The following is a 27,355-nucleotide window of genomic DNA, read 5'->3' as shown; positions in this document are numbered from 1 at the left end:
GGAGGAAACTGGAGAACCCAGAGGAAACTCAGGCACAGCAGGGGGAGAACGTACAGACTCCACACAGAAAGGGGCCCATGTCGAGAATCAAACCCAGGCCATTCTTGCAGCGAGGGACGAGTGTATTACTACCGCTCCACCCTGCCGCCCATACTGCATTGGTATCGCAATTAAACCGTGGTCAGATGAAACAATGCAACTACACTTGTGAGCATGGATTATGCAAGGAGGGGGGAGAGCAGCTGTAGGTTTCAGCGGGGCATGCCAAATCCCCTGCTATGCACCACGATCTCCGGCGACGCAACGTGGACGCAGAACGCGAAACGAGAGCGTGCGAGCGCGCGTGCGATGCGGTGCGGCGAGGCACTCACCACATGTCTGCCGCGGTGCTGATTGGCTCATAGCTCAGAATTTCTGGAGCTGTTGGAGAAGTAAAAAAAAAAATTCAGATTTTCTATCAACAGCTGTGGTTAAAATTAGGCGTGATGACGACGATCCGTTCCAATCAGCAACCACCTGCATCTCCTTTCCGCCAGCCCCTGCTCCAATAGGCGCTCCCTCTTTACGCATCATGCTTAGAGGTCTGCTCAATGCTGGTACTGGTAATCGTGATTATAATGCATATAGTAATTTAACTTGACAAGCAGAATACCCAATTACTTTTCAAATGGCACGAATAAGAACCCCTTGGCAATGTTCAACCAGAAAACTTAATTTCTTTCGAGCTGCTTTTTGCACTTGGTTTGTTGTCCTTCCCCCGCACCTCCGATTCGCACGGTTGGCTACGCACGGTGCGAAAGAAGTTCAACGTACGTGCATTCAATCATAATGATTACTTGATTTATTTTCTTTCTGCGCGACTTCACCGAGAGAACCAAGGAGTCATTTCTGCAGTCACGAAAGCCTCAAATCAATAATAATTGTGTACATTCCGTGTTGGTGCTATAATTCTTACTGTGCATGGCTCTCACGAAGGGTGGTGTGTTTCACAGGCAATATGCAGCAGTTTTTGCAGTAGAGTGCCACGCTGCTGTGTGTGATCCCAATTCAGTAATTTGCGGTGTAATCTTTAAAAACAATTAGGAAGTTTCAGCGAAACAGGCAGGCGAATTTAAGAAAACTTGCACCGTCATTTCAGCTGCCATGAGATCAAATTAAGAGCCGGCGACCTCCGAATTGCCAGTCCGGTGGGCTGACCGTTACACCGCGGCAACATCACAGCAACGTCCCCAAATAAGCGCTCATTAAACGCTCGTTGAGTGTGCGACCGTGGTGTGCGACCGTGGTGTGCGCTCTGTGCGCGTGGAGCGGTAGTGTGGCGGTTAGCGAGTTTTGCTATGAACCCGGCGACCAGAGTTCGATTCCCGCTCACGGCCAACACCGGTGACGATTATCTGAACTGGTCCCTTGGCCTTTCTGAGGTCGACTCAGCCTCAAATGAGTACCTGGTGCAGTGTGTAAACATCGCCACTGTGGATAAAAAGGCGGTCCAGCGTGATGCTGGCCACCCACTCCCCTCATGTGCCATGCCGACTTTCATAGGTGCCACTCGCTCACGGCACTTGCCCCAACAGTCTGTTAAGCCTACACGGGGGATCTTTGCCTTTGTGCACGTGTGTGTGTGTGTGTGCGCGCGCGTGCGGGATGGACCACGTACCCACGTACTCCGGGGTGCCCATGATCTCACGCAGCTCATCGGCGCTGCTCACGCGCCGGGACAGCCCGAAGTCGACGATGCGGATGTCTCCCAGCGGGTCGGTGCTCGTGAGCAGGATGTTCTGGGGCTGCGTGGCAACGCGCAGTGTCGAGCACACGCACACACACACGCGCACACACACGCGCATACACGCGCACGCGCGCACACAAGCGCACACGCACACACACCCCGGTTCGTCCGTTAGGTGCAAACACAAGCAGGTGGACACTTCAAACACAATGTGTAAATTAGCAGGGCATGTGTTCGCATGTTTTGCCGCGGCAAGTGCGTGTGCTTAATGCAAACTCGATTCCTTGCAAAAGGCATCTCATTTGGCGTTTGAACATCTTCACGCCTCCTGTTGTATTGCCAGAAAGGGGTGAAAGCCCATCGTTAACAGCAGCGTTGACACTGTCCATCAGGACCTCGACCTCGTTAACCCAAATCTCATGGGGAAGGGGTAGGCGGCACGACACGGTGACTGAACAAGTGTTAAACGCCGAACAGGATGAGCCAACGGATACAAATCCGCTTTCATCTGCCGGTGTACGGATCAAATGATGCTTGTAAAATTAAAAGGCGCTCGCCCACTCCAGAGGTTACCGTTTTGCCGACAAAATGTGAACTTCAAATAAAATCTCCACTGGCGTTGCTGGGTATTGTACCTGCGTTGTTTGATTGGGGGGCTCAGCTCCCCTCCTCCCCCATATTGCACATCCACGACCCAACAGCAGCAGGTGGGTAAAACTTAGCAAAGAAGAAGCTCTAGACAAACCTCCACGATGCTCGCGGTACCAGCGCGCCGGCCGTGTAGGACACGTTTACGACAAACGAACCTCCGGCGGGTAACATCAACGGCGGCTCGGGGCGAGCACACGTGCGCACAGCACCACGTAACGCATGACAGCCGTGATGCTCACGTACGCAGCAACAAAAACATCAGCAGCAGCAGCTTCAGCAACAGCTGCCATTTGCCACTAAGAGGCGGTGACGTCGCCAGGTCGCTTGTGCCATGCTGTGTACACTTTAAGGCCACGTGAAGTGTCAAACGGTCGCTGACAGGTGGTCACGGAATAGATCCAGATGCCACGGGTTGACCGAGTGAGATGACTGGCAGATGAACCCCCGTATTGCTTTTAACAGGCTATTTTAATTTATTATTTTATTTTTAGACGTGACTTAACCGAAAAGAACCAAAGAATTTTAACAGGCTGTTGAGACAAGTGCTGTTTTTGCGAGCACCTATGAAGGCCACAGACACACACACACGCGTGCGTGCACACGCCTTGGCCTTAGGCAAAGGCTCCCGTACTCACTGCATCATCTCTGCCAGCGTAACCACAGCAGTGAATGGAATAGGCAGGGTAGATGGAGCACTTCTCCCACATTCGAATTTCCACTCCAACAACGTTCTCTGCTGCCAAGAGGCTGCTACTGCTATGCCGAGGGCTATCAGGTCCATCGGCTCGGTCTGAAGTCGTTTCACGAGTTGTCATTAGAAGCGACAAAATCTCTCAACCGGTCGCTCAGAAACTTTCCACCAATGTCACTGCCCACATCTGTGTACATTTTGTGGCAAGATGGGCTATGAGAAAAAAAAACAACCCACAAAAACACCACCCCCGCGCGAATCACCGAACAACGTTGCACCCAACCACCGAGATTAGCGCGCGCGCACGTGGGTAAACACGTACGTGGAGAGCGGAGTGCGCGTCCGCGCATCTCCACGTACGCGCAGAGTGGGTTTCCCTCATGGACTGGCTTTCGAGCTCGCCAACTAGATCGCTCGCGAGCTCGTCTCGATGATGATTCATTCCCTACGAAGGGTCACTGCCCAAAAAACAATCACCCGTTAGATATATTTTTTTCCCATTTAAGGCCACACACACAGGTGTTATTGACAAATGCGCAGAGGTTTTTTAAAATGTACCCGACATTTTCCTTTTTAAACACAATCTAATGCTATGGGCTTAACGGCCATTGTGCCCGGTAGACAAAAGGAGATCGAAATTCCATCTTAAATAACAACGGGAAACACAAAGTCACTGTGTCTTAACAATAGGTGTCAGTTAAGAAGGCTTCAGGCCAAGAATTGAAAAAAAATTAAACCAGGGAGACTTGTGGTGCACCAAGCCAGCCCAAAATAAAGATTCTTCACCGCGTGGCATTGGGGAGGCTTGTAGCGAGTGTACGGGGGGGAAAGCAAGGGCCATCACAATATTAAGCTGCTCATTGTCCTCGGAGCCAGCAACCGCCGCCACCACCACCACCACTCGGTAGTGATACAAGCTCTGCTAAAGTGCCCTCATTCTGGTACACAGTGCCCAGATTAAATAGTCTGTACAAATCCGCTCAGGGTCCAGCACGGTGGCTTTAATCAGATGTTTAGCGGACCTAGGGTCCTCCCGCCAAGGATTCATGGCTGGCTTCCACGTAAGATTTGCTGCAATGCAGAAAGGCGGCATGAAAACAGAGGGGTTAACAGTGACATCGGAGCAAGGATGGGCCACCGGAACACACAGCCTCTGTAGCAAACGGGTGAGAAGCAGGTAGCCAGTAATGCAGACCATGCTAAACAAGTGTGAAAACACGGCCGTATGGAATTGGGATTTTCACAATTGGCAGTATGACCTCTTGACCTCGAGATAACTGTACAGCATCGCTCCGAAGTGGCAAACATTTACGAGAAGCCAAGTTCAACTTCCTTGAACACCCCACGCGATATTTCGTGATTGTTTCGCTTAGAGAGCACGGGTTTATCTCGCAAGCGTTGGAAGTGCCCCCCGTCTCCCCACAGGTGATAACGAAGTAGTTCCCACTCGCATCATGTTGTGGGAACTCTAAACATCCAGACAGGATGAACGGCGGTGGCCTATTTTAGAATGGCGGCAAATTAGATGGCTGGGTCACCGAGAAGAATACTTCCTTGTTTCGGAGCACTGAGCCAGCGGCCACTTTAAACTAAACACGGAAACTATTTTTTATTTTACCAGGTAAGGCCCTCGGAGCTATGCAGCTCTTTTTCAGAAGCGACCTGGCTATCACAACCGATAGCTCGATGAAGTGGCTCATCATCACGTGGAAATTGATAACAGCAGACAAAAAATACTTTAAAACGCATGTTTCTAAAATGTGGAGGGAAAAAGCGGAGGAGCCGAAGAAAATCCACGCGACCACAGGAAGAACATGCAAACTCCAAATATATAGCAGACATCAGGGTCAGGGTCGAACCCACAACCTCCTGCATACGAGGCAAGGTAGTTAACATCTGATTACCGAAGCAACCCACTTTGAATCTGGCAACAACGGTGCCCCCCTTCAAGCACCCCGAGCACCGAATTGGCGGGAGAACACGGGCCGCTCAAGCTTCCCGGCGCGTGTAGCGAAACGTCGGACATCGTGCTGGAGAAACGACAATGCCGCGGCATAACCCGAAAAAAACGCATCGGGGAAGAATGAAACGCTGCTCGACATTCGACTCGGCTGTGCAGTGGGCAATTTAAGGTGTTGCGATGACCGTGCCCCGTGGCAAATGGAACGGCAAAGTAACCCTTTTCCCATTCCGATGACGCAGTGGAGCTGCTGAACCAGGGGGAGAATCGCGTTTTCTTCCTGGTTCAGCAGTTCCACTGCTGGATTTTTTTTTCCACCCGAGGACGACCGCTTGTGTTGCGATCGAAATGTCGTGATATTTACATTTTTATTACATTTTTCTACCTATGTAACTTTACCGAAAGAACCAAAGAGTATGGATTCCTGCAGTCACAAACGCTTCAAATCAAGATTAAAATAACTTCATTGGTGCGTCTTCAGGTCGGAAGAAGTACCGAGGCTCCCACAAGGCCATGCGGCAGGGAGTGCGTCACGGTTTGGCGCCAGGTATCATAGGGTGCGCTCGTGTCCCTACGGTTCTCTGCAGCGAGTACAATGCCTTCAAAACAACGGCGCTACTCCGTCTCTATAAATAACATTCATGCTAACCGCTTGCGGTGAACTGGACCCACACTGCTAAAGCAGCAGAAGCCTCGGAACGCGAAAGGCTTAATCGAAGCGATCAACTGTATCAAAGAACTCTGCTGTCCTCCTATCACGGAGAGTTATTGCCGGCAGGGGCCTGGCAGCTGCATCCTGCGCAGGGCCACCACGCAGCCCTTTAACCTGCCCCCATATTGCCTCACACTTCCCGTGCACAGCGTGCACCGGTCGCATTTATTTAGTCTGGCTTTGTTTAGAAAATGCACATTTTTATACTTGTTTATTCCCGGCGTTTGCACGCATTTTCCCGAAACCATTTCCGCATTTCGGGTCGTTGACAGGAGAACGCCGATGGGTCTTTAAAGGCTTAGACGACATGTCCGTAACGGGGCTGCAATTCCACCCCCCCCCACCCCGATTTTGTCCTCGTGCGTTTTCTTTCCGGGCCGGGGCTGCAACGACCCATTCCCATGCTGCCACGATCGATGGGACCGCGTTGCAGATAGGCAAATTCACCCACGGAAATAAACAGCCCTTGATTGCGGCAGGAAAACCACCAGATTTCACAAAATAGCAACGGCGGTGTGTGCACACAAGGTGAACACACACTGGAGCGACTTTGAAATAGCCATAAGGGAGACCTTCTTGTGACGACAAACCGAGCATCGCACATTGCATAGAATAAAACAGAACCTCGTGTGGAAACATTGCTGAATGTTATCCAGCAGAGTGCCAGTAAGCGATTGTAAATTCGCCTCGCTCCAAAAGGTAACCGACAGCAGCAGGGGTATATTATGACTCCAACCTCTGCACTAACGTTCATAACATGCACAGATACCCCAATCCATTCTGCCAAGTCGCAATTCGCTGAAAGCCATATGTTAACAAATTGCCACCGGAGGGCAATTTGCCACCAATGCACGGCAATAAATTGTGGGCAGAATCTCTCAACGTATTGTTTTTAAAAAGGGTGCAGTACCGCAAATTCTTGCTCACATTACTGCTGCCAGGGCCTCCTCCTTCAGCGGGAGCTCGAGGGCCCCCCTCTGGAGGGTAGATTGGGGGCCCACTCCTGCACGCTGGCCTCACGTCTTGGCAAAGAGGTGGGAGTGCCCGCACTTCACTCCACCACCATGTGCGGCCTGCGAATCAATTAGCCGTGGTTACATGCTAATGTCTCACATTAACATCACTAGCCCCGGCCACTTCTTTATGACCCCTTGGGCTACACCTATTTCAAACCTTTTGGCACACGAAGGGGTGCGTGGCCACCACCATGCCCGGCTGCCTTTGTCTCCCTAGTAACAATGTTTACACACCACACAAGGTACTAATTTGAGGCCGAGTCGACCTAAGGGAGGCCCAAAACCGGTTCAAATAATCGTCATCGGTGTTGGCCGCGAGTAGGAATTGAACTCGGGTGGCCAGGTTGGTAGCACAGCGTGGTAACTGATACACCACCTTTTCATCTCACGTATACAAAGACCAAGATGAAGAGCCTTTAAGACTGTTTGGGGAAAGTGCTGTTAGCGAGCACCTATGAACTATGCAGACCGGCAAGTCCCACGCACGCAATGCGCGAACATGCACGCAAATTCACGTGTGCTTGGTGGAAACCAGAAGAAATAAAAAAACCCTGAACTCTGATCTTGCCAGGTCACAGGTTTTTTCCAGAAAGAACAAAATGTTGTTGTTGTTATTTAAGATTTTTTTAAATAAATAAGTTACGTAATTTTTTTTGGGGAGGGGGGGGGGTAACGATAACATTTCGGTGAAGGGAAGTTCAAGGGGGTTGTGTTTATATTGCAGAAGGACAAAAAGTCACTACGGTGCCTTGCAAGGCAGTTTTGAGGCTCGAGCATATTTCCACTTTAGCACTTTCCAACCGTCTCAGGCAGTGTTATTGACAATTATGGTGGTGTGTGATAAAAATAAGAGGTTGCATTTCATGGCAGTTGCTTAACATTTCAGCGCATCGTGTGTGTCATTGAATATCGTGGGGAACGGTGGCGTGGCGTTGGGAACGGTGGGAACGGTGGCGTGGCGGTGGGAACGGTGGCGTGGTGGTGGGAACGGTGGCGTGGCGGTTAGCATGCTGTGCTGCGAACCCGGCGCAAAAAATGCCAACTTACATACATACCCCCTTCGCCCTGAAGCTTGTCTTGGACAAAGAAACGACGTTGCCCTGAACGCACGGTGCCACGCAAAACAAAACGCCCCCCACAACTAAGCTATTAAACTATTTTTTCATTATTTTACCAGGCAAGCCCCCACGGAGCTATAAAGCAATTTTGCAGAAGCGACCTGGCCGCAAGAGGTAGCGCAACAAAGTGGCATATATCATGGAAATGTATAGCAGCCAAACACTCGAAACGGGCGATGGTCGATTAAAACATCTTGGAGGGAAAAACCGGAGGACTCGGAGAAAACTCCACGCGACCACGTGGAGAGAGACACGCAAACTCCAAATATACAGCAGCAGGCGTCAGGGTCGGTATCGAACCCAGGCGAGGTAGTTAACACATCTCATAGCCACCGCGGCACCCCTTCGCTCAACTAAGGGGCTCGCGTTACCAGAATCAGATGATTAATTCATCCTGGAGTAATCCGATGAGGCATAAAGCTCTTTTTCACAGATGTCCCAGTATTTTCAAAGATGTCCAGTTACCCTCCTCGAGCGCAACGGACTTCAAAGTCCGCAATCGGAGCGGTGCGTATTCCTACAGTGGTGAACGTTACCGCTCGTCCTGTCCGCCCGTGAAAAGCAGGAAGGCCAAGATAATTGTTTCAGAATAATTTCGAGACGGGCAGGGTAGATTTCTTGGACGTGGCATCAGAAAACGAGACTAAACATGAAAAAGCCCTCTGACCGGGAAAAATATAGGTACAAGAGTCCAGGGAAGACGGTGAATTGAGTTACAAAAGCGATTTGAACAATTGCATGCAACAAAGAGTATCCAATGCAAAGTTCGAGACTGATATCAAGGGCCGGCGTTCGATTCCCGACTCGGGCACCGTTCCGTGTGGAGTCTCTACGTTCTCCCCCTGTTCTGCATGGCTTGCCTCCAGATTCTGCATTTTTCTCCCATAGCTAAAAAAGACTCGCAATGTAATTGGGTTTGACCAAATATTCCGATGCAAGACCCTCCTGATAAAGAGCCTTTGTAATTAGCGTGGCTGTTCTGGGTAAAGGGTTATTATTATTTTGCCTGGCGCCCACTCCCCCCGCCTCTCGTGTCCCCCCTCCTTGTGATGTCATTTAGCCCCTCCCCTGCTGCCCTTGTTAAATGGCGGTGCTGCTCATGTGTGGGCAGCTTCCTGGTCGCAGAACGCACGACTTCCTCGCACGTCACAAACGATTGCACAGAGCCCACAAACGCTCACACAAAAACAAACCCCCACCCCCCCATCCCGTGTAGCCTTAACAGACTGCTGGGGCAAGTGCCGTTGGCGAGTAGCAGCACCTATGAAGGCCGCACGGCACACGAGGGGGCGGTGTGGCCAACACCACGCTCCCCACCGCACCAGTACTCATTTGAGGCGGAGTCGGCCCAGAGGACACTCAGGGACCAGTTCAAATAATCGTCCATGGTGTTGGTGGCCGTGAGTGAGAATCGAACTCGGGTCGCCAGGTTCGTAGCGCCGCGCGCTAACCGCTACACTCCCACACACGCTTACGGGAAACTAACCACGCTTCCTTTTGCAGCAACGCCGCTCCTCACAGGGCCCGCGTAAGCAGAACCCACATTCACGTTTCAGCCCCACGGCTGATCGACGCCCCACACTCCGCGGCGGGAGATGGAACCGGCGAGCTCCGGATTGAGAGTCCGGTGCACTCGCCAGAAAGCACGCAAATCGTGATTCGGGAAAACACCTCTGTGCGTGCCGGACAGCCAACGACTGGAACAAGCTGCTCCAATGACGTAATCGATGATTTTCCAAAGAACATGGATGCATTTAAATAAAGAATATGTAATCTAAAATAAGCCTGATACACAATCACTTTTGTTTTTACTTGTGATATATATGTACTGTGTACGTTGTTGTTTGCCATTGGATAGCGGTCCATTGTAGAGACGGAATCAATAAACCAAACGAAACACAAAGGCCGCATCCGAGGCTATAATGAGGCCACGATTGACGCCCGAATTTCAGACCTCGAGTAGCGTCTCGCAGAACAAAGCCTCTAAGGGTGGCAAGGTGAAGCCTGGAAGCTCCACACAGCAGGGCACAGGTGTGGAAGCGCACGATTTGGGATGTACATCGAGTGTGAAATCCCAAGGCCTCCATACGAACAGATCGACCGTCGCGTAGGCACACAACGTGGAGCCGCTCGACGCATCCATCCAATGGTGAATGCCGATTCTTAAGTTCGTGAGTCAGGCGTCACCGAGTGAGCAGCGCAACGGGAGAATCGATGCTCTTCAATGCAACATTCACGTTTGCATGCAGCCCACAAGGGGCGCTTCCATTCACCACAACGTGAGCATTGGAGAATCGATTCTCGATTTGAATCGGGAGCCTGATTCAAAACATTTAGGAGGTGGTGGGGGGGGGGTGAATCCTCATGGCCCTGCACGCAAGGAGCAAGGTGTATGGCTCTGGTTGGTGACGTTCATTTGAACCAGAACACAGCTCCACTGTTCTATGATTCTGTCGATTGCAACGAGGACGATTGAAAAGGTGTCTTTGTCCGCGGGTTGTGGTGCCGCGGTGGAGAGATGTTAACTACCTCGCCTGGTATACAGGTGGTCGTGGTTTCGATCCCAAACCGGACGCCTGCTGTATATTTGGAGTTTGCGTGTCTATATCTCCGTGGTCACGTGGATTTTTCTCCGGGTCATCCGGTTTTTCCCTCCACATTTAGAAACGTGCGTTTGTATTTGGCTGCGATAAATTTCCAGGTGATAAGCCACTTCGTTGAGCTATCATTTGTGGCCAGGTCGCTTCTGAAAAATAACTACATAGCTGAGTGGGCCTTACCTGGTAAAATAAAAATTGTTTCTCGTTTAGTTTTAGTTTCCATTCCAATAGGGGCAGCTGAATATCCCTCCTGGCCGGAGGAAGGGAGTTGACAATTCCCTCGGCCGCATCACTCGCCAACTGACACGGTGAGTATGCGATACCATGCGGCGAGGGATACAATCCAAATGTTGTGACGATATACGGCAAAATAAAAAGAACCTCGCACAACGCTCGCTCCTTGGCTCTCTCCTTTGTGAGGGAGAGGCTACATTGCAATGGCCTTGAAATAGTGGATAATGGGCAATGAACTCAATTGTGATTCCGCTCGTGTTACCCAGGAAAGCCTCACAGAGTCTCAAGACTCGTTTTCCGGAGGGTCCTGTCAAGTTTTTTGTTAAAGTTGGCTGCAATGTTGCTGCTGCTGCTATTAGTGACCCCAATTGACTACGATTAGTCATTGTGTGCGTGTTTTTTTAATTTAGCTTTCAAGTTTAGTTCAACCATATTCTGTGGGTCTGTCGGTAAAGTCACATAGATAGGTTCAAATAAAGTAATACACCTACGTGATCGGGGTGAGCAGCTACATGATGTAGCTGCTCACCCCGAGCTCTCATTACTCTGATAGTGGCATTGTCTTTGGGCTGTCCGCCTTTTGGCGTCCTCTGGTCTAACACCATTTGAGACGAGGCTCCAAAGAAAGCTGTCTCTGGTGTGGACCAATCAGTTTCAAATACAATGCATATATTATCAGAGTATGTTTTTTGTTTGCATTCTGACCAGTATTGTGGTTAATGCAGACATGATTCCTTGTAAAAAAGGTTTCAGTTTTGTTCCCAGAAAAAATGGGGAAAAACCTATTCTTAAACCTACGTGACTTTACCGAAAAACCCAAAGCATATCAATTCCTGCAGTCACGAAAGCTTTAAGTTAAAAAATTAGTTCAACCAGGCGGGGACTCAATAGACCACGATCAGTCTCATTTGCAAATGGCTCGCTTACAGAACGGCGTGGCTATCTATTGCGTGAGCCCACGAGACTTTATAAATAACATTAGATAGCAAAACGTGCGAATTATTCGAGCGTTAAAAATAACAAGCCAAGCGGCACATTCTCCGTCTGTAAACACAACTCTGCGATTGGCTCTACCTACTAAACGCGTGCGCGTGGCATTTCCGAACACGGGATCGTTTCACAATTATCCTGCACGTTGTAAATAAACACCCTTCTTGTTTACAGCCACTCTTTCTAAACAACCTCTATCTCACGATCTGGGAACGGCACGCAGCGCCAGGGGAGGGAACCGCAGGCAGAGATAACCGGCAGCTTTCACTGCAGCCCAGCCGTTCCCTGGGGCAAGGCCGCAGACTAAAACAAGCGCACTTTTAGCCACCGGTCATTGTGAAATGCGTGCCCCCTTCGTGGAAGAGCGAGCCCCAGACGGCATGGGAACAACTCCCTGGGCACGCGCACGGCCAGGATAGAGGGCTTGGGTAGCCAGCGGCTACTTGCGGTCGACGTCGCAAGGCATCGCATGTTTACCCTACACAGACAGCGTGCGTCAGGATTTTTTTTGTGGCCAATGTGGCGTGGAGTGGTGCGGTGTGGGTCCAGTGCGGCGTGGTGCAGTGCGGTGTGGTGGAGTGTGGTACGGCGTGGTGTGGAGTGGCGTGCCGTGGGGTGGAGTGGCGTGCTGCGCGGATTGGCACAGTGCGGTGTAGTCTGGCGCGGTGTGGCACAGTGTGACGCGGCACGGCGCGGGCACCTTGAGGTCGAGATGCACGACGCTCTTGCGATGCAGGAAGGCGACGCCGTCCAGGATCTGGGTCATGAGGCGCACTACGTCGCGCTCCGTGAACGCCTCCTCTCTCTCGGCCACGCATTGGTTGAAGATCTCCCCTCCTGCCGCACTGCACGAGACAAAGACAAAGAACCCCGTATAGCCTTAACAGACTGTTGGAGCAAGTGCTGTTAGCGAGCACCTATGAAGACCGGCATGGCACACGAGGGGGTGGGTGGTCAGCACCACGTGTGGCCGCCTTTGTCTCCCCAGTAGCGATGTTTACCACACCACACCAGGTATACTCATTTGAGGCTGAGTCGACCTAAGAGAGGCCCAGGACCAGTTCACATATTTGTCATCGATGTTGGGCGCGAGTGGGAATAGTTCCGCTGGTGCGGTCCACCGAGTGAAATAGCTCTTTTACAACAGAACTACCACGGCCCAAGACTGTACAGAGATATCGCCAGATAATGCACACACAATCTACCGTGGGGTCATGTAAAACTCCGGATAGACAAAAACATTTTAAAAATCTAAATTAAGAAATATATCGACTGGCCCCTGTCCTTCAAAGCCGAGGAAAAGCAAACTGCTCCATGCTGAATGTGACGGAAAGCAGACCGAGCAGTGAAAGAGAATGAATGTAGTTCAACCCTGCAAATCACGTTGCTGTGTTTACAAGCAAATAGCATTCCGCGTTGTCAACCATTCAGAACAAGTACGGAATTCATCGTGACCCTCGTTTATTAAAATTCGGCTCCGCTAACACCGCTCAATTTGGGCAAAGGCAGCGAATAAACATCGCGGGTGCATTTCTTCTTTATTTTTAGATGATTAAGGGGCAATGGGGCCACAGAAAATAAGCATTCTTTTGCCAAAAGTGCTGATCCTCTGGAATTTAAATATAATCCCCGGGCCATATTTATGCATACCGAAGCAGGGCTGCTGTTGCTCAGATTTGTGTGAATAACGTTTAAAGCGTGGCCACATGGCTCCGTGTCCTGCGAAACTCGGGATGTGGCACTGCCTGACGTCCGCATGGTTAAAAATGTTTGTAACTATGCAGGAGCACGAGGGGCCTTATCGCAGCGATCATTGACGATGAATTCGACCTGCCCAAGATCCACGCAGCCTCAAGAGTCCGCTGACCCCTCCTGGTTAACGGATCACCAGGACGGTGAACAAAAAGACATCGAGTAAAACCTTGGATTGTGAGTAACTTGGTCTGCGAGTGTTTTGCAAGACGAGCAAAAAATGTAAGTAAATATTAATTTGATAAACGAGCGAGGTCTTACAATACGAGTAGTACGTGTATACGCTTTGTCTGCCGAGCGTCACGTGATCACAACTGATATACGAGTGCTTTAGATTACAAACACGTTTCCGGAACGAATTACGCTTGCAATCCAAGGTTTTACTGTACCGCAGTAAATGCTGCTGGATTGCAAGAATACCAAACCCACAACTTGGACACAACCAGATTGCATTGCTTCTTGGAGTTTCAGTGCCACACCACAAGGACAACATTCACACCAGATTGACACTAAGCCCAGGCTGTGGTTTGCAATTAAATTATAATTTGCGAAATGCTGACGAGCCTCATTCCAAGGCCGTCCTCTCAGTCCATGTTGCATGAGCGTGCGTGGTGCTGCACATCCGGGGCACGCAATCGCGGATCAAGCAGATTTTAGAAACTTCCCAACGCCGCTCGATTGCGGGATGACCAGAGGATGGCAGTACCACAAGTGGGGTTTACCCCGAGCCTTGTGTAGCATTTCTCCGGGTACATCACTGCATGCAACAATAACAAAAAACCAACCACTACTTCAAAAAGGGAATTTGCACAATTTTTTTCCCATTAAATCAGAATCAGAAAATGTATTTAGACTGCAGCAGGAGGAATCCGATGAGCTATAAAGTTATCTTCCACAGATGTCCAGTAGGGGCACGGGGTAAGAACTAGACAACAACAAACAACACCAAAAACACGATAGGAGTGCAAAGTGCAAGAGATAAAAACAAATGACCCAAACACATACACATGAAACTAAGCCATTCCGCATCCTACCAGGCAAAGCCCACTGAGGTTTTAACTTATTTTTCAGAAGCGACTTGGCCATAAATGATAGCTCAACAAAGTGGCACCATCATTTGGCCATTTTTAAGCAGCAAACTAATATAAGTAACCTCAAAATGCAGAAACGGGCCGCCTCAAGGCTTCACGAGTGTTCCCTTGAAACACAAATGTCGTTACGAATCGTGCTTTTCGTTTGAAGTGCCCATCTCAGCAGAGGTACCAACCCCAAGCCACAGGGCCAGCTGAACACAGGCGATAGGTGCACGGAAGACGTGGTCAGAAAGGCAGTGCGAATACGCAAACAAAATGCGCACAAAATAAAACGTGTGCAATCTCATTTCCAGAACATGCCGAGGCACAAATCAGATTGCACACATTTCAACCACTGCTGCGTGCGCCCCGTTCCGCCAATTGCATGTTTACTCTGCGAGGCCCAATGGCGAGTATCAGGCACACAGAGATCCTGTAAACTGTTTATAGGATAATGCACAACACGCAAGCCTCTCTCCAGACAAGAGCATGAAAAAAATCGCCTAACCGAATTTATTGCCGTTCCCACCAACTGAAAAGAATGGCCAGAGAGAGACGACTTGGTGATGGTGTTAGTCTTGTACGTTGCATCAATTGCCCCGTGGTTGTGTATTGACTTAGCTCCCCCCCCATCTCACAGGATGTGCTGTATATAAGAGATAAATAAGAGATAAATTTTCTTTCACCATTGTAAGATGACCTGAAATGCCATAACGGGGCTGTGTAAAATGCCACTCAAATTCGCTGTTTACATAAAGCGATGCGGGAATTTTCTCAGCCGAACTGTTACCACTCAACCGTGCCAAGGCTGTATTTGTAAAATTAAGGACCATTATTTCCACTCGATTTACCGAGTAATGCCTCTAATCCAACGTGTAAACTAGAAACTAAACTAGTTTTTATTTTACCAGATAAGGCCCACTGAGCTATACAGCTCTTTTTCAGAAGGCACCTGGCCACAAATTATAGCTCAACGAAGTGGCTTATCACGTGTATATCAGGCGAGGTGGTTAACATCTCACCACAGTGGCGTGTCCGTAGAACCTGTCGTGTAAGACCAAAAAACAGAAGGTCCTTCAGACTCGGTGTATAAATAGTACCATGCTGGGCCAAGGAAGTGCACAGGTCACACGTCAGTCAAGGAAATACTATTCAAACAATTATCAATTACTTCAGAGTTTCCGAGCAAATAGGGCTGGAATGGGTATCTCTTGCGGACCAGTGTAACTGGTGCCTGCTAAACATCCCAATGCTTAAAAGTCACCTACGAATTACTCGGTTTGGATTCCACACACAGTAGCAACATCACCCTACACTGCAAAAAAACAATTTGCAGGACTCTCTTGAAAAAGAGTCCTGCGACTCGGTAAACAAGCGTAACAAATAACATAAACAATAAAGGAGTGGGGCTCTGTGTTAGCAGTGTCAGCGAGGCCCACTTGGGTAAACAAATTAAATTAATATTCTAGTAATGTAGCTGGACACCGAGACAGGCCAGGGTTGCTACTCCCCCTGTATTTCACCTCCATCACACACGCAGTTCCCTCCACCCACAGCTCTCTCCTCCGTGCCGCCCTCTTATCCCAACGGTCCCATCGCAGGTCAACACCACGTGGCTTTAGCGACCAATATCACCCATAATACAAGTTTTTTTGGTTAGATCGCGTAAGTATATAAATGTGTCGTTAAATCCGCCAAGGAAACGTCGTACTCGGATTGTAAATGCTGTGGCTTGACTCTCCCAACACACCGGTGTGCAGTACTAGTGACGAATTGGCACGTTCTGTTTACGTGACAACCCTTACTAGTTGGCTGTGTCGGGTGTTGGCGGGTTTTAACGACACATCTATACATTTACGCGATCTAACCCAAAAAAAAAAACCTGTATTATGGGTCCCATCTCCCTGCCCCTCCTCCCCTCATCCCTGTCACCTCATCTCCCACTGCCAATCACAACATCGTCACACCTCGGGACCGCGTCTCATCTCAGCGTGCGTGTACGTGGGGGGGGGGGGTAGGGAATGGCGATGTAGTGGGGGGCCGTTGCAGAGGACCGTTACAATAGGAGCAGTAACGATGATAATTGCACGTGTGGCGGTCTTGTTGGTGTTGTTGGTGTTGTTGGTGTTGTTGGTGTGGGGGGGGGTGCGGGCGCGAGGGCTTACTACTCGAGCACGAGGATGATCTCGCCGGCCGTCTCGTAGACGCGGTGGAGGCCGATGACGTGCGGGTTGCCGTGCGCCAGCTCCAGGATGGCCACCTCGTGGATGATCTCGGCGCGGAGGTCCTGTCCCTTGCGCCGCTTGCGCACGAACTTGGCGGCGAACTCGCGGCCCGTGGACACCTCGACGCACTTGCGCACCACGCCGAAGCGGCCCCTGCCAAGTCAGACGCGGTCACCGGAGCGAGAGCGTTAACCGGAGCGAGAGCGTTAACCGCACGGGACGTCGTTCTCGAACGCGCGGAGCGAGGCGCTTCCGGCTCGGCAGACGTCAACGTTGCCGCCGTGAAAATCGACCGCTTGCATCGCCGGCGGCCATTTCCCACACGGCTTCCCCGGGTAACGGATGCTCTAGGTCACAACGGGGTTTGGGCCTGGCTGCTGCTTCAATTGGGATGAGCAGCGGCCTGTTGGGTTGGGGGCCGCCTGTGAGGTGGCCAGAAGATGAAAGCGCAGCAATGGATTCTTGAATACATCTGTGTGGAGCTTTGTGAGTGACCCACTCCTGTGCGTGGTGGGTTTTCCCCGGTTTCCTCTCACAAGTAGCCAAACACTCGGAATCGGCTAAACATCCCAATTTAGCGGGACCCTCTTGAAAAAGAGTGTTGAGACTCGGTGAGGCTGAGGTAAAACGCATTTTCATTATAATTTAAAAGTTCATATCATACATGAGGGCAATATCACCATAACACTGAGGCCTGTTATCATCTCCTGTCAGCGAGTTTGACAATTCAAGTGGCCACAAAACGCACCTAGCCTGGCGCACAAGCGCAATATTTGTCCACAGCACTCAAAGGGGCAATTCCCCAGGGGCGCAGCGCAAACTCGGCTGAAACGACGCGGACAAGGAATCGCCCAGCCCGTGTAAAAACGGCCATCAATTTTATTCCACAACCTTCCTTGGACACAGGTGGCAGGATGTTGGGAGGAATTATATTCAATGCCTGGGTAGGTCCTGTCAATGCCGTTCCTCAAGGGAGGGACGATGACCGAAGCCCGGCGACCGTCGGAAACAAAACTTTGGTGGCCGACCGCAAAGCCACCCAAGGACCCTCCGTGCCGGTATTTATATCCGTGCGCAAATACGCTCGCGCTTACGTGTGTCACTCGGTGCACGCCGATTACTTCAGGCAACTTGTTTATGATTTTTTTAAGTGCCCCCCGAACGCAGGTCACGGTAGACTCCACATCGCTAATTCGACACACGTTCTACGTTTCTGACCCTTCCGAGCACCGGGCCGTGAAACAGCTCCGCTGGGAGGCCACGGCTCGGCGCAGTGCCCCCCCCCCCACCGGCCAATCGTCGAGTTGAACAGAGACCGCGTGAGAGGGGCCGTGGAAAAAAATCAGTGGGGGGGGGGAGGGGGGGCGGAGACCGCCGCACGCCGCTGTGAGCATCGTCGATATTACGGCGAAGCGAGTCCTCCCGGCGTCACTTGGAACAGTGCCGCCGAGTTTCTGGCGTTCGCGGCGCCGTCAAGAGCTCTCCGGGTGGAGATTGCCTGGAGAGCTTTAGAATCGCAGACCTGCTGAAGTTTTACCATCGAATCTCCACCTTCCGCCCAAATTGTCCATCGATGTCTTTATTTGTTCCAAAGCCACAGCATAGGTCACACAATCCTATTAGGTGTAAAATCCCACAAATCTCATTAGAAAAGTAACGAATCCCGTAAATACGAAGTTGATTACACAATTACAGTACCTCTTTTGACAGTCAAATTGCAGAATGGTGCACGGGGAACCACTCCGTCCTTAGAGCGGAATTCAGTGCCGGTCCTCGTCGTACAAAACCCTCGACAGGAGGACGCCACGTAGGTCACGCCACGTAGGTCACGCCACAAGGTAACACGGGGGGGGGGGGGGGGGGCTCTACAGCGAAGGGACGCTTCCAATATCACAACCGGTGAAAAACGCCCCAGCAGAGTAACGAACGGAGCACCGGCCCCGGGTACTCTTTCATAATAGAGCCATGATGGAGCCGACGTGTTAAACCCCCCAGGTGCTGCTCTCTGTCGGCCATCGGCGGTGCGCGTCGCCGAGATAGCGGACATTGCTCATCTGAGCAAAGTCCACGGTGGGGGGTGGGGGGTGTGGGAAATGACGCCGCTCAGACGGACGGCAGACACAGCCGCCGCCACTGGCCTCCCTCCATCCCTCCGCCCTGCAAGCGGCGCACGAAGCGAGCGCGAGAGACACGCGAAGGCCACCGCGCCGGTGAGCTCATCCCGCCGCAGCAATAGCGGAAACGTGACGAGCGCCGCACGCCGTCCGCGAAGATCAAGTGATAAACGCCGAGACAGAGCAGCACGAAGAGACAGACACAAGGAGACAACGCGCACACCCCCCCACCGTCGCACAGCAGACACGTACAGCATGCGCGCGGAACAACGACGCGGACATCCGTGAAAAAGAGCTTCATATTTCATCGGATTCCTCCAGTAAATAAATATTGGGATTCTGATCCCCTCGGCCCACGAGCCGGCGCACCAGCCGGCATAGACTCGGGCCTGCGCACTGCCCCCCCCCCCTGGAGCCCTCCCCCCCTGGAGCCCCCCACCCGCCCCCTACGGAGCCCCCCCACGGCACGGCACGAGTGTCCGACTTCGCCAGCGAGCAAAGCGGTTCAACCAAGGGTCGCGCAACAAAGCCGCTGCTGCCACGAAGGGGATTAAAATTAATTGACTTTTTAAAAGTGCTTTAAGCTAAAACGTAGAAGCCGCGTTGTTGGCATTGTGCCGTGTAGATGATCGTAATGCCCGTGAGCGTAATCGACATCAGCTGGGGCTACTGCTGCGCTGGATGTAACAGGAACGGCCTGAACGTTGCTTAAAATGCCTCCAACTCTGGTAGCTAATGCAACGGCTGCTTATTTTCGCGCAGGTGTACAGTATAATCAAATTCGGAATCATGGCTTACAGGGATTGGTACAACGCAATCTCATTATGCGGAGGAAGTTTAATAGAACAAAACAAAAACAACAAGCGTGGGTTTCCAGGAGAGAGAGGTGGACAGCAAGATATGACCGATAACACAATTTGCATCTGGGCAGCAGGGTGGTGGTCCGGTGGAACACTGGTGCCTCACAGCAAGAACGGCCTGGGTTTGATTCCAGACTCGGGTGCCTCGCTGGATGGAGCGTGTATGTTCTTCCCCTGCCCTGCATGGACTTTTTTCTGGGTTTTCTGGTTTTCTCCCAAAGCTAAAAGGAAAACCACACGCACAGAATGTAAGAGGAATTGGCCAAACACAGCCCAATGCTGAAACATGCCTCGCTGGGGATGACACACAGCAGTCAATGTCCACTACTGGCAGACTAATGCCCATCGCCGAGCCAAGAGTTGAGTCTCATTGCGTCGCACGGGTACGATGCCGAGCGGATTCCTCGGCCAGTAAACAGCGGCAGCTTTTCCCAGAGTGATCACTTGGCCCCAGGGGTGGGTGGTAGGGGGAGAAAGATGGGGGGGGGGAGGATAGACGACAGGAAGGGGAACGCTGAGAAAGAAATTTTTTTTTTATGACGTGTTGATTCTGTTGCTAAATAACGGCTTGCCGTGCTCCTCAACGGTCGTCGTCAATATCTGTGACAATATTTACTCCGTCGCTTCCTGCCGCGGCAACGCAAGTGTTGCCGTGGGACGAGGTTACGAGGCCCGTGACTCGGCACTGCGGAGGTGCGGGAGGGAAGACCGGGCTACCCGCGACGCTGCCAAAGACTCGCTCGGGGCCTCCACCGCAGAGTCGGCGTCGCGACGACGCACGTCGCACCGCGTCGACCCACGTCGCCGCGCGTCGAGCGAACGAGCGTCGCCCCACGTCGAGCGCCCAGCGGGAGGTCACCTACCAGGGGTGGCGCGCGAGGTGCCGCACCGGCGGTTTGAGCGCATGGGTGTTGGGTCGACCACGGTTCCCGAGGGCCCGCGAGGCACGTGGCGAGGGGAGATAGGGCTCCGTTATCGGGCGGCAGGTACCACGCATCGCCACGGTGGGGGCGCATTCCAGGAATTAGGGGGGGGCTACTATCAAACTCGGCACGTGACGACTGATTTCCTGGAGCAGACTTCTTAACGCAGCAGTACAAGTAACGTATGGAGGTTGCCAAAAGTTAACCGTGTGGTAATCTAGTAAAGCATGGTTTGACCAGGTGGACAGACGGTCTTGGTGCACAATCAGATAAATAAAAGTTTGAGGGTCAACAAAGCCCCTTAACCCTTCTTATCATTATAATTATGATCTTTGTGATCCCAGAAGCCTCATCACCGAGTATCAACTCTTTTTCAGGATGGTCCTGCCCAGTTTTTGCAGTATGGGCCCGATGTTGCCGCTGTGTGTGATCCCAATTGAGTGATGTGCAGGTCATTTTTCAGCATTGGGATGTGTGGCGGGTCTTTTGGTAAAGTCCCGTAGATAGGTTCAAAGAAAATAACAAAAAAACTACGACGTTTCGATTGCAACACCAGCGGTCATCATCAGGAAACGGGGGTTAGCTTCTGAAGGCAAACTGTTGACGATCTGATGATGAGCGCTTGTGTTGCGATCGAAACGTCGTAGTTGTTTTGTTATTTTCTTTGAACCTGTCTACGTGACTTTACCGAAAGACCCAAAGAATATGAATTCCTGCAGTCACGAAAGCTTTAAGTCAAGATTCAATAACAGTTGTGTAGCTACGGGAGGAAACCGGAGAGCCCCGAGGTAACCCATGCAGAACAGGGGGAGAATAAACAAACTCAACACAGAAATGTGCCCTTGTTGGGAATGCTACGCAGGCACCGCTTGCTGTGAGGCACGCGTGCCACCACTGCGCCAACCTGCGTGTGTACGGACGCTAAAACAGGAGTTGGGCAGAACGTATCTTTAAATGGCAATACTTAGCCAGGAGTAGACATTCCAAATTCATCTGGTGGGGCCAGTCTATCCAAAGCAAACATTTTTCTGACTTTTAATGAATTGCACGAATGTTGTTATCAACCCAAAGGCGATGATGGGGCGGAGTAGACGCCTGACCTAGACTTGATTATTGTGCTTTGCCACAGCATCTCCAGTCTGGATAGGACTTTTAATTGCCATCAATATACATGGACAGATGCCACTGGGGGTGCGCCTTTTCAAACGTTTCAGATGAGATGCAAGTTGCTTATCGTGCAAAGCGCTCCGAAACACTCTGGCAGAAAGGACGCTCTATCAAACACAATTAATTGTTAACATCATCATGGTACAGCAGCTGGACTGTGCTGCGTGTCTGGTTAGTTTATCAGTGCAGGTCAAAGTCTGGGCAAGAAAAGGCGTGAATGGCAGCAAAACGGACGATCGGAGATGCCAAGTGTTGTGGATGGTGGCAGCAGCGTCCTCATTAAAACAAATTTAGGCAAAACTATTGACTTCCGTGTGTTTAATGCCCTTCATTTTGCAAAAGTCCATGAGATGAAGTATTTCTCCCGAAAGGAAGAACTGCCTTATAAGCACATAACTGCATGCCAATACACTTTAACCTCCTCTTGCGAATAAGCTCGCAGGCCCTTGATTCTACACTTTAAGCAAGCGATTTTTTGTTCCGACAAAAATGTATCAAACTGCCGACTCTGAAAACTAGCCGAGTGGTAAGTGCCGACAAAAAGATCAATCCTATCTGGGCAAAGTTGATCTAAAACACAATAAAGCTGTGTCGTCAATGATCTGCGATGACGCAAGTCCATTATTATAACACCGGATGAGAGGCACACCGACTCACATCCGAGGGGGAAGGGGAGGAGGAGGAGGACGAGGAGGGCAATAGCTACGCTAACAAGAACCACGGGGACGTGCTCCAAAGCTTCACATCCTTGCACCGCTCCCGCCCGGCCAGCCGACCCGAGGCATTTAAAGGGCGCGACTTGAAGCGACGTTGCACAAACGCTGCGGTGGCCGCGGGCATGAGGGCCCCCACTCCACTCCCCCGGTACTGCTGCTGCGGCGGCCGCGCGTGCAGCGCTGCTGATAACGAGCCAGTTGGCAGAAGAAGGGGAGAGGGGGTGCCACTCGCTGTGGGCTACGGCTCTCGCCCGATTCGCATTTCCAGATCCGCACACGGGATACGGGGATACGCTCAAGGCCAAAGGATTCTTTCTTTGGGGCACCAAGACTGTGACGACGCGTGAACCTGGCGGGAAGGAGCCCGAGACGAGGGTTCGTCTCTCGGACCACTTACAAAAGCAAGTGGCAGGCGTCGGATCGACAACGTCCGCCGGGAGGTGTTGACCAGGAGGAGCGATGGGGGGGGGCACAGATGGAATAGATCCCCTTCTTGGCAGAGTTTGAGCGATCCGCACTTCACGGGTCCCGGAGTTCAACTGGGACAAGTGTGATGTCGTCTCCAATTACAAACGCAGGCACGAGGACCTCCGAGTCTGCTAATATAACTTCCAGCCACACAGACGCTTGGCTGGAAAACAAATGTCCGGTGCAAGTTCACCGAGTTGAGTGAACAGCTATTAGCGTGGCCGTTTTGCCCAGGTAATAAGCCTCAGAAGGAACATTAGCAGCAATGTCGCCTTAACAGGAGCAGATTCGTGCGAGCTAATGAGCTAATAACACTTTGTGTGGGAGATTCTCTCAGCTGGCAGTTTCTGAGAGGATTAACATCAGGAAAGTCAAAAGAGAATGTCAAGAACCCAGCGGAATTCCACACGGAACAGAGCGAGAACATAGAATCTCCACACTCGCCCAAGTCGAACCCACGACCTCATTGCTGTAAGGTTACCATTACGCCACGCTGCCGCCAAAATGTAAGATTCATGATTCAATTCAAGGGAATATATTTTTTACTTATCTTATTGTGGTAAAGTTAGCGACGACCTCTTGAGGCAGCAGGGGCCACATGAACCAATGCCGCACAAGACATACGAATCGATTCTTCAACACACAATCCGTCCCATGTGTCGCGACCCTAAAAATCCATTTCACTCCGTGACCCGAGGCATCATTAAAACACCCAGCGGTGACGAATCCACCGCAGATGCCAGATCGCGCTTCTCGCTGCGTGACATTCACCGCTGTGGTTCGCACCGTTGGCCGTACTTTTCTCACCAAAAGTGCCCGCCGCAAGAAGACGCGTCCTCCAAGTCCCGTAAGTTTATCGGTTGTGCGCCACCAGGGTGACTTCTCTCGCGCCTCGGCGTGAGTCACGAAACATGCCGGCCCATCTTCCGTTTAATGTACGCGTCGAGACGCGTCTCCGCACGCCTTTGCGGCAAATGTTTGTGTTTGTTTGTATCAGTTTGGATCAGCAGAGCGTTCGGTGAAAATGTGAATCGAGAAAAATTTGACACGTTGATTTTAATCGTCAAGGACAAATGTCGCTCCAGAATTTTACCAAACTCGCATTAAAAAACGTAAGCACGTTTAAAAAAAAACATTTACTTTAAACTTTTGTGACTGCAGGAATTCATATTCTTGGTTCTTTCGGTAAAGTCCCGCAGATAGAAAACAAAAATCTAAAACCCGCGACGTTTTGATCGCAACACAAGCGGTGTTGCGATCAAAACGTCGCGGGTTTTTTGCTTTTCATTTGAGTTTTCTACCTACGTGACTTTATCGAAAGAACCAAGAAAAAAATTACTGTGGATGTGCGAGTATTTTCAAACAGCAACTACAGTCGTGCCATCCGGAGATTTAGTCACAACGTGTGTGTGTCTTTGTGGGGGCGTATGGCAGCCCCGTGTGTCACGCCGTGATCCACAACACTTTGGAGAAGGCAGTGACGGAACCACGCAGATTTGTGAAACTCCCAAACCGGCTGGGCAGGAAGGTGGGCAGGAAATGGCAACGCAGCAAGCGGGTTTCGTGGACCCATCTCTGGGTAAACTCCAGCTTGCAATGGTGATCAATCTGTATTCAATGTGCTAATTATCGCCATCCATAAAGTTGGCGTCTGTGCACATTGCGACGGAAGGGGCAGGCGTTGACGAGATTCTCACAAGCCAAAGGTACCAGTGCAGGACCCTCCTGAAAACGAGTATTGAGACCCAGTGAAGATCTCCTCGCTCCATGGGTCTCAACACTCACCGTGCGGTCACAACAATACAGCCGAGGAATGACTCCTTTCAAATGGCAAATTGTGAACTTAAATGCCGTCTCTTATTTTGCTGCAGATTTAAAGAGGACATTTGACATTTTTATTCGTAATAAAAAAAGTATTCCCCCACGAGGCCTTTTCTCAATACCAGAGCCGCTCACCTCGGGGACAAGGCTAGAGACGAAGAGACAGGCAGAGACACGGGGTAGCGACGGAGACACGGGGTAGCGACGGAGACACGGGGACAGAGACACGGGGACAGAGACACGGGGACAGAGACACGGGGTAGGGACAGAGACACGAGACAGAGACACGGGGTAGCGACGGAGACACGGGGTAGAGACACGGGGACAGAGACACGGGGACAGAGACACGGGGACAGAGACGCGGGGACAGAGACACGGGGACAGAGACACGGGGACAGAGACACGGGGACAGAGACACGGGGTAGAGACACGGGGTAGAGACACGGGGTAGGGACAGAGACACGAGACAGAGACACGGGGTAGAGACAGAGACACGGGGTAGAGGCAGAGACACGGGGTAGGGACAGAGACACGGGGACAGAGACACGGGGACAGAGACACGGGGTAGAGACAGAGACACGGGGTAGAGACAGAGACACGGGGTAGAGACAGAGACACGGGGACAGAGACACGGGGTAGAGACAGAGACACGGGGTAGATACACGGGGTAGAGACAGAGACACGGGGTAGAGACAGAGACACGGGGACAGAGACACGGGGTAGAGACAGAGACACGGGGTAGAGGCAGAGACACGGGGTAGAGACACGGGGACAGAGACACGGGGTAGAGACACGGGGACAGAGACACGGGGTAGGGAGAGAGACACGGGACAAAGACACGGGGTAGAGGCAGAGACACGAGGCAGAGACACGAGGCAGAGACACGAGGCAGAGACACGGGGTAGAGGCAGAGACACGGGGTAGAGGCAGAGACACGGGGTAGATACACGGGGTAGAGACAGAGACACGGGGTAGAGACAGAGACACGGGGACAGAGACACGGGGTAGAGACAGAGACACGGGGTAGAGGCAGAGACACGGGGTAGAGACACGGGGACAGAGACACGGGGTAGAGACACGGGGACAGAGACACGGGGTAGGGAGAGAGACACGGGACAAAGACACGGGGTAGAGGCAGAGACACGAGGCAGAGACACGAGGCAGAGACACGGGGTAGAGGCAGAGACACGGGGTAGAGACAGAGACACGAGACACGGGGTAGAGACACGGGGCAGAGACAGAGACACGGGGTAGGGACAGAGACACGGGGACAGAGACACGGGGTAGAGACAGAGACACGGGGTAGAGACAGAGACACGGGGTAGAGGCAGACACGGGGTAGGGACAGAGACACTTGGACAGAGACACGGGGTAGAGACAGAGACACGGGGTAGATACAGAGACACGGGGTAGAGATACGGGGACAGAGACACGGGGTAGAGACACGGGGACAGAGACACGGGGTAGGGAGAGAGACACGGGACAAAGACACGGGGTAGAGGCAGAGACACGAGGCAGAGACACGGGGTAGAGGCAGAGACACGGTGTAGGGACAGAGACACGGGGTAGAGAGAGACACGAGGACAGAGACACGCGGTAGAGAGAGACACGGGGTAGAGACACGGGGCTAGGGAGCCGCTCACCTGCCCAGTTCGTCGCTCCCCGCCAGCGCGAACCCGCAGTGGAGCGGCTCCGTGTGGATGAGGGATCGCGCCTCCGCCAGCAGCCCCAGGCGGACGGGCCCCTGCCCGGTCACCATCCCACTCGCCTCCTCCTCCTCCCTCGCTGAAGATCTCTGTGCTGCCACTGCTATCGCCGTCACATTTGCTATTCGCTGCGCTGTGGACACTTTAGCAGCCACCGCGCTGCTGCCACTGCTACACGTGGTGGTGGTGCCTATAGCGGGGCTCTCTCCTCCTCCTCGTCTTGGGCGCACGCAGCAGGCACTCGCACGGCACCCACGCGGAGCTGGCAACACACTTACAGGCGAAGTAACAACACGCTAAGAAGTCACAGACGACGAGGAAGCAGCAGCACCACAGGGAGACTTCCACACACAGTGAGCGCGCCCATTACTTTCCGTGGTACCGGCGTCCCGCGCGCTCTTTATAGACGCGGCGGTCACCGCCCACTGAGCCGAGGTGACCAATCACAGCCGGCGGTCGTGCCCGAGGGGGCGGGGCCACAGGCAGGTGGGAGGAGACGTGATTCGGGAGGATATTTTAGAATTCAACACTCGCTCATTCATTCTTATTCGGAGTTTCAACGCGGCATTGTGTGATCATGCATCAGTTGCTGGATTATCCTAGTGGCAAAATGGATACATATGCTACGGGCCACGCACTTTGAAGGGCCCCGCGCTAAATGCATTCAAGATATGAATTCCGGTTCAGTGATTCTGCACTTGCTCTATTACTATAGTACCATACTGCCTTCGACTTTTATAAACGACTGGGTGTTAAGGTTAGGGATTTGTCGTTTTATCTGGCTGTATAGAAAATGAAAAAAAGTAAGTACTTTACTGTGCAAGTATTTTTT

General features: G+C 51.8%; 1 protein-coding gene across 1 annotated transcript in view; it reads right to left on the bottom strand.

Moving 5' to 3' along the window:
* LOC144729717 (serine/threonine-protein kinase 17A-like) overlaps positions 1 to 26,893 on the bottom strand; it is a 33,187-nt gene extending 6,294 nt beyond the window's left edge. Inside the window, exons 1-5 of the mRNA XM_078610159.1 lie at positions 26,461 to 26,893; positions 16,689 to 16,901; positions 12,399 to 12,543; positions 1,658 to 1,784; positions 372 to 420 (exon numbers count right to left, since the gene is read on the bottom strand). Coding sequence (XP_078466285.1) covers positions 372 to 420; positions 1,658 to 1,784; positions 12,399 to 12,543; positions 16,689 to 16,901; positions 26,461 to 26,576 — 650 coding nt within the window. The 5' untranslated portion in view covers positions 26,577 to 26,893. The remainder of the gene's footprint in view (positions 1 to 371; positions 421 to 1,657; positions 1,785 to 12,398; positions 12,544 to 16,688; positions 16,902 to 26,460) is intronic.
* Between the last annotated feature and the right edge of the window lie 462 nt (positions 26,894 to 27,355).

The sequence above is a fragment of the Lampetra planeri genome, chromosome 2 (genome assembly GCF_965212315.1).
Source record: "Lampetra planeri chromosome 2, kcLamPlan1.2.h2, whole genome shotgun sequence".
Taxonomy (NCBI): domain Eukaryota; kingdom Metazoa; phylum Chordata; class Hyperoartia; order Petromyzontiformes; family Petromyzontidae; genus Lampetra; species Lampetra planeri.
The sequence above is the reverse complement of the archived record's forward strand: the minus strand, read 5'-3'. Positions and strand labels throughout refer to the sequence as shown.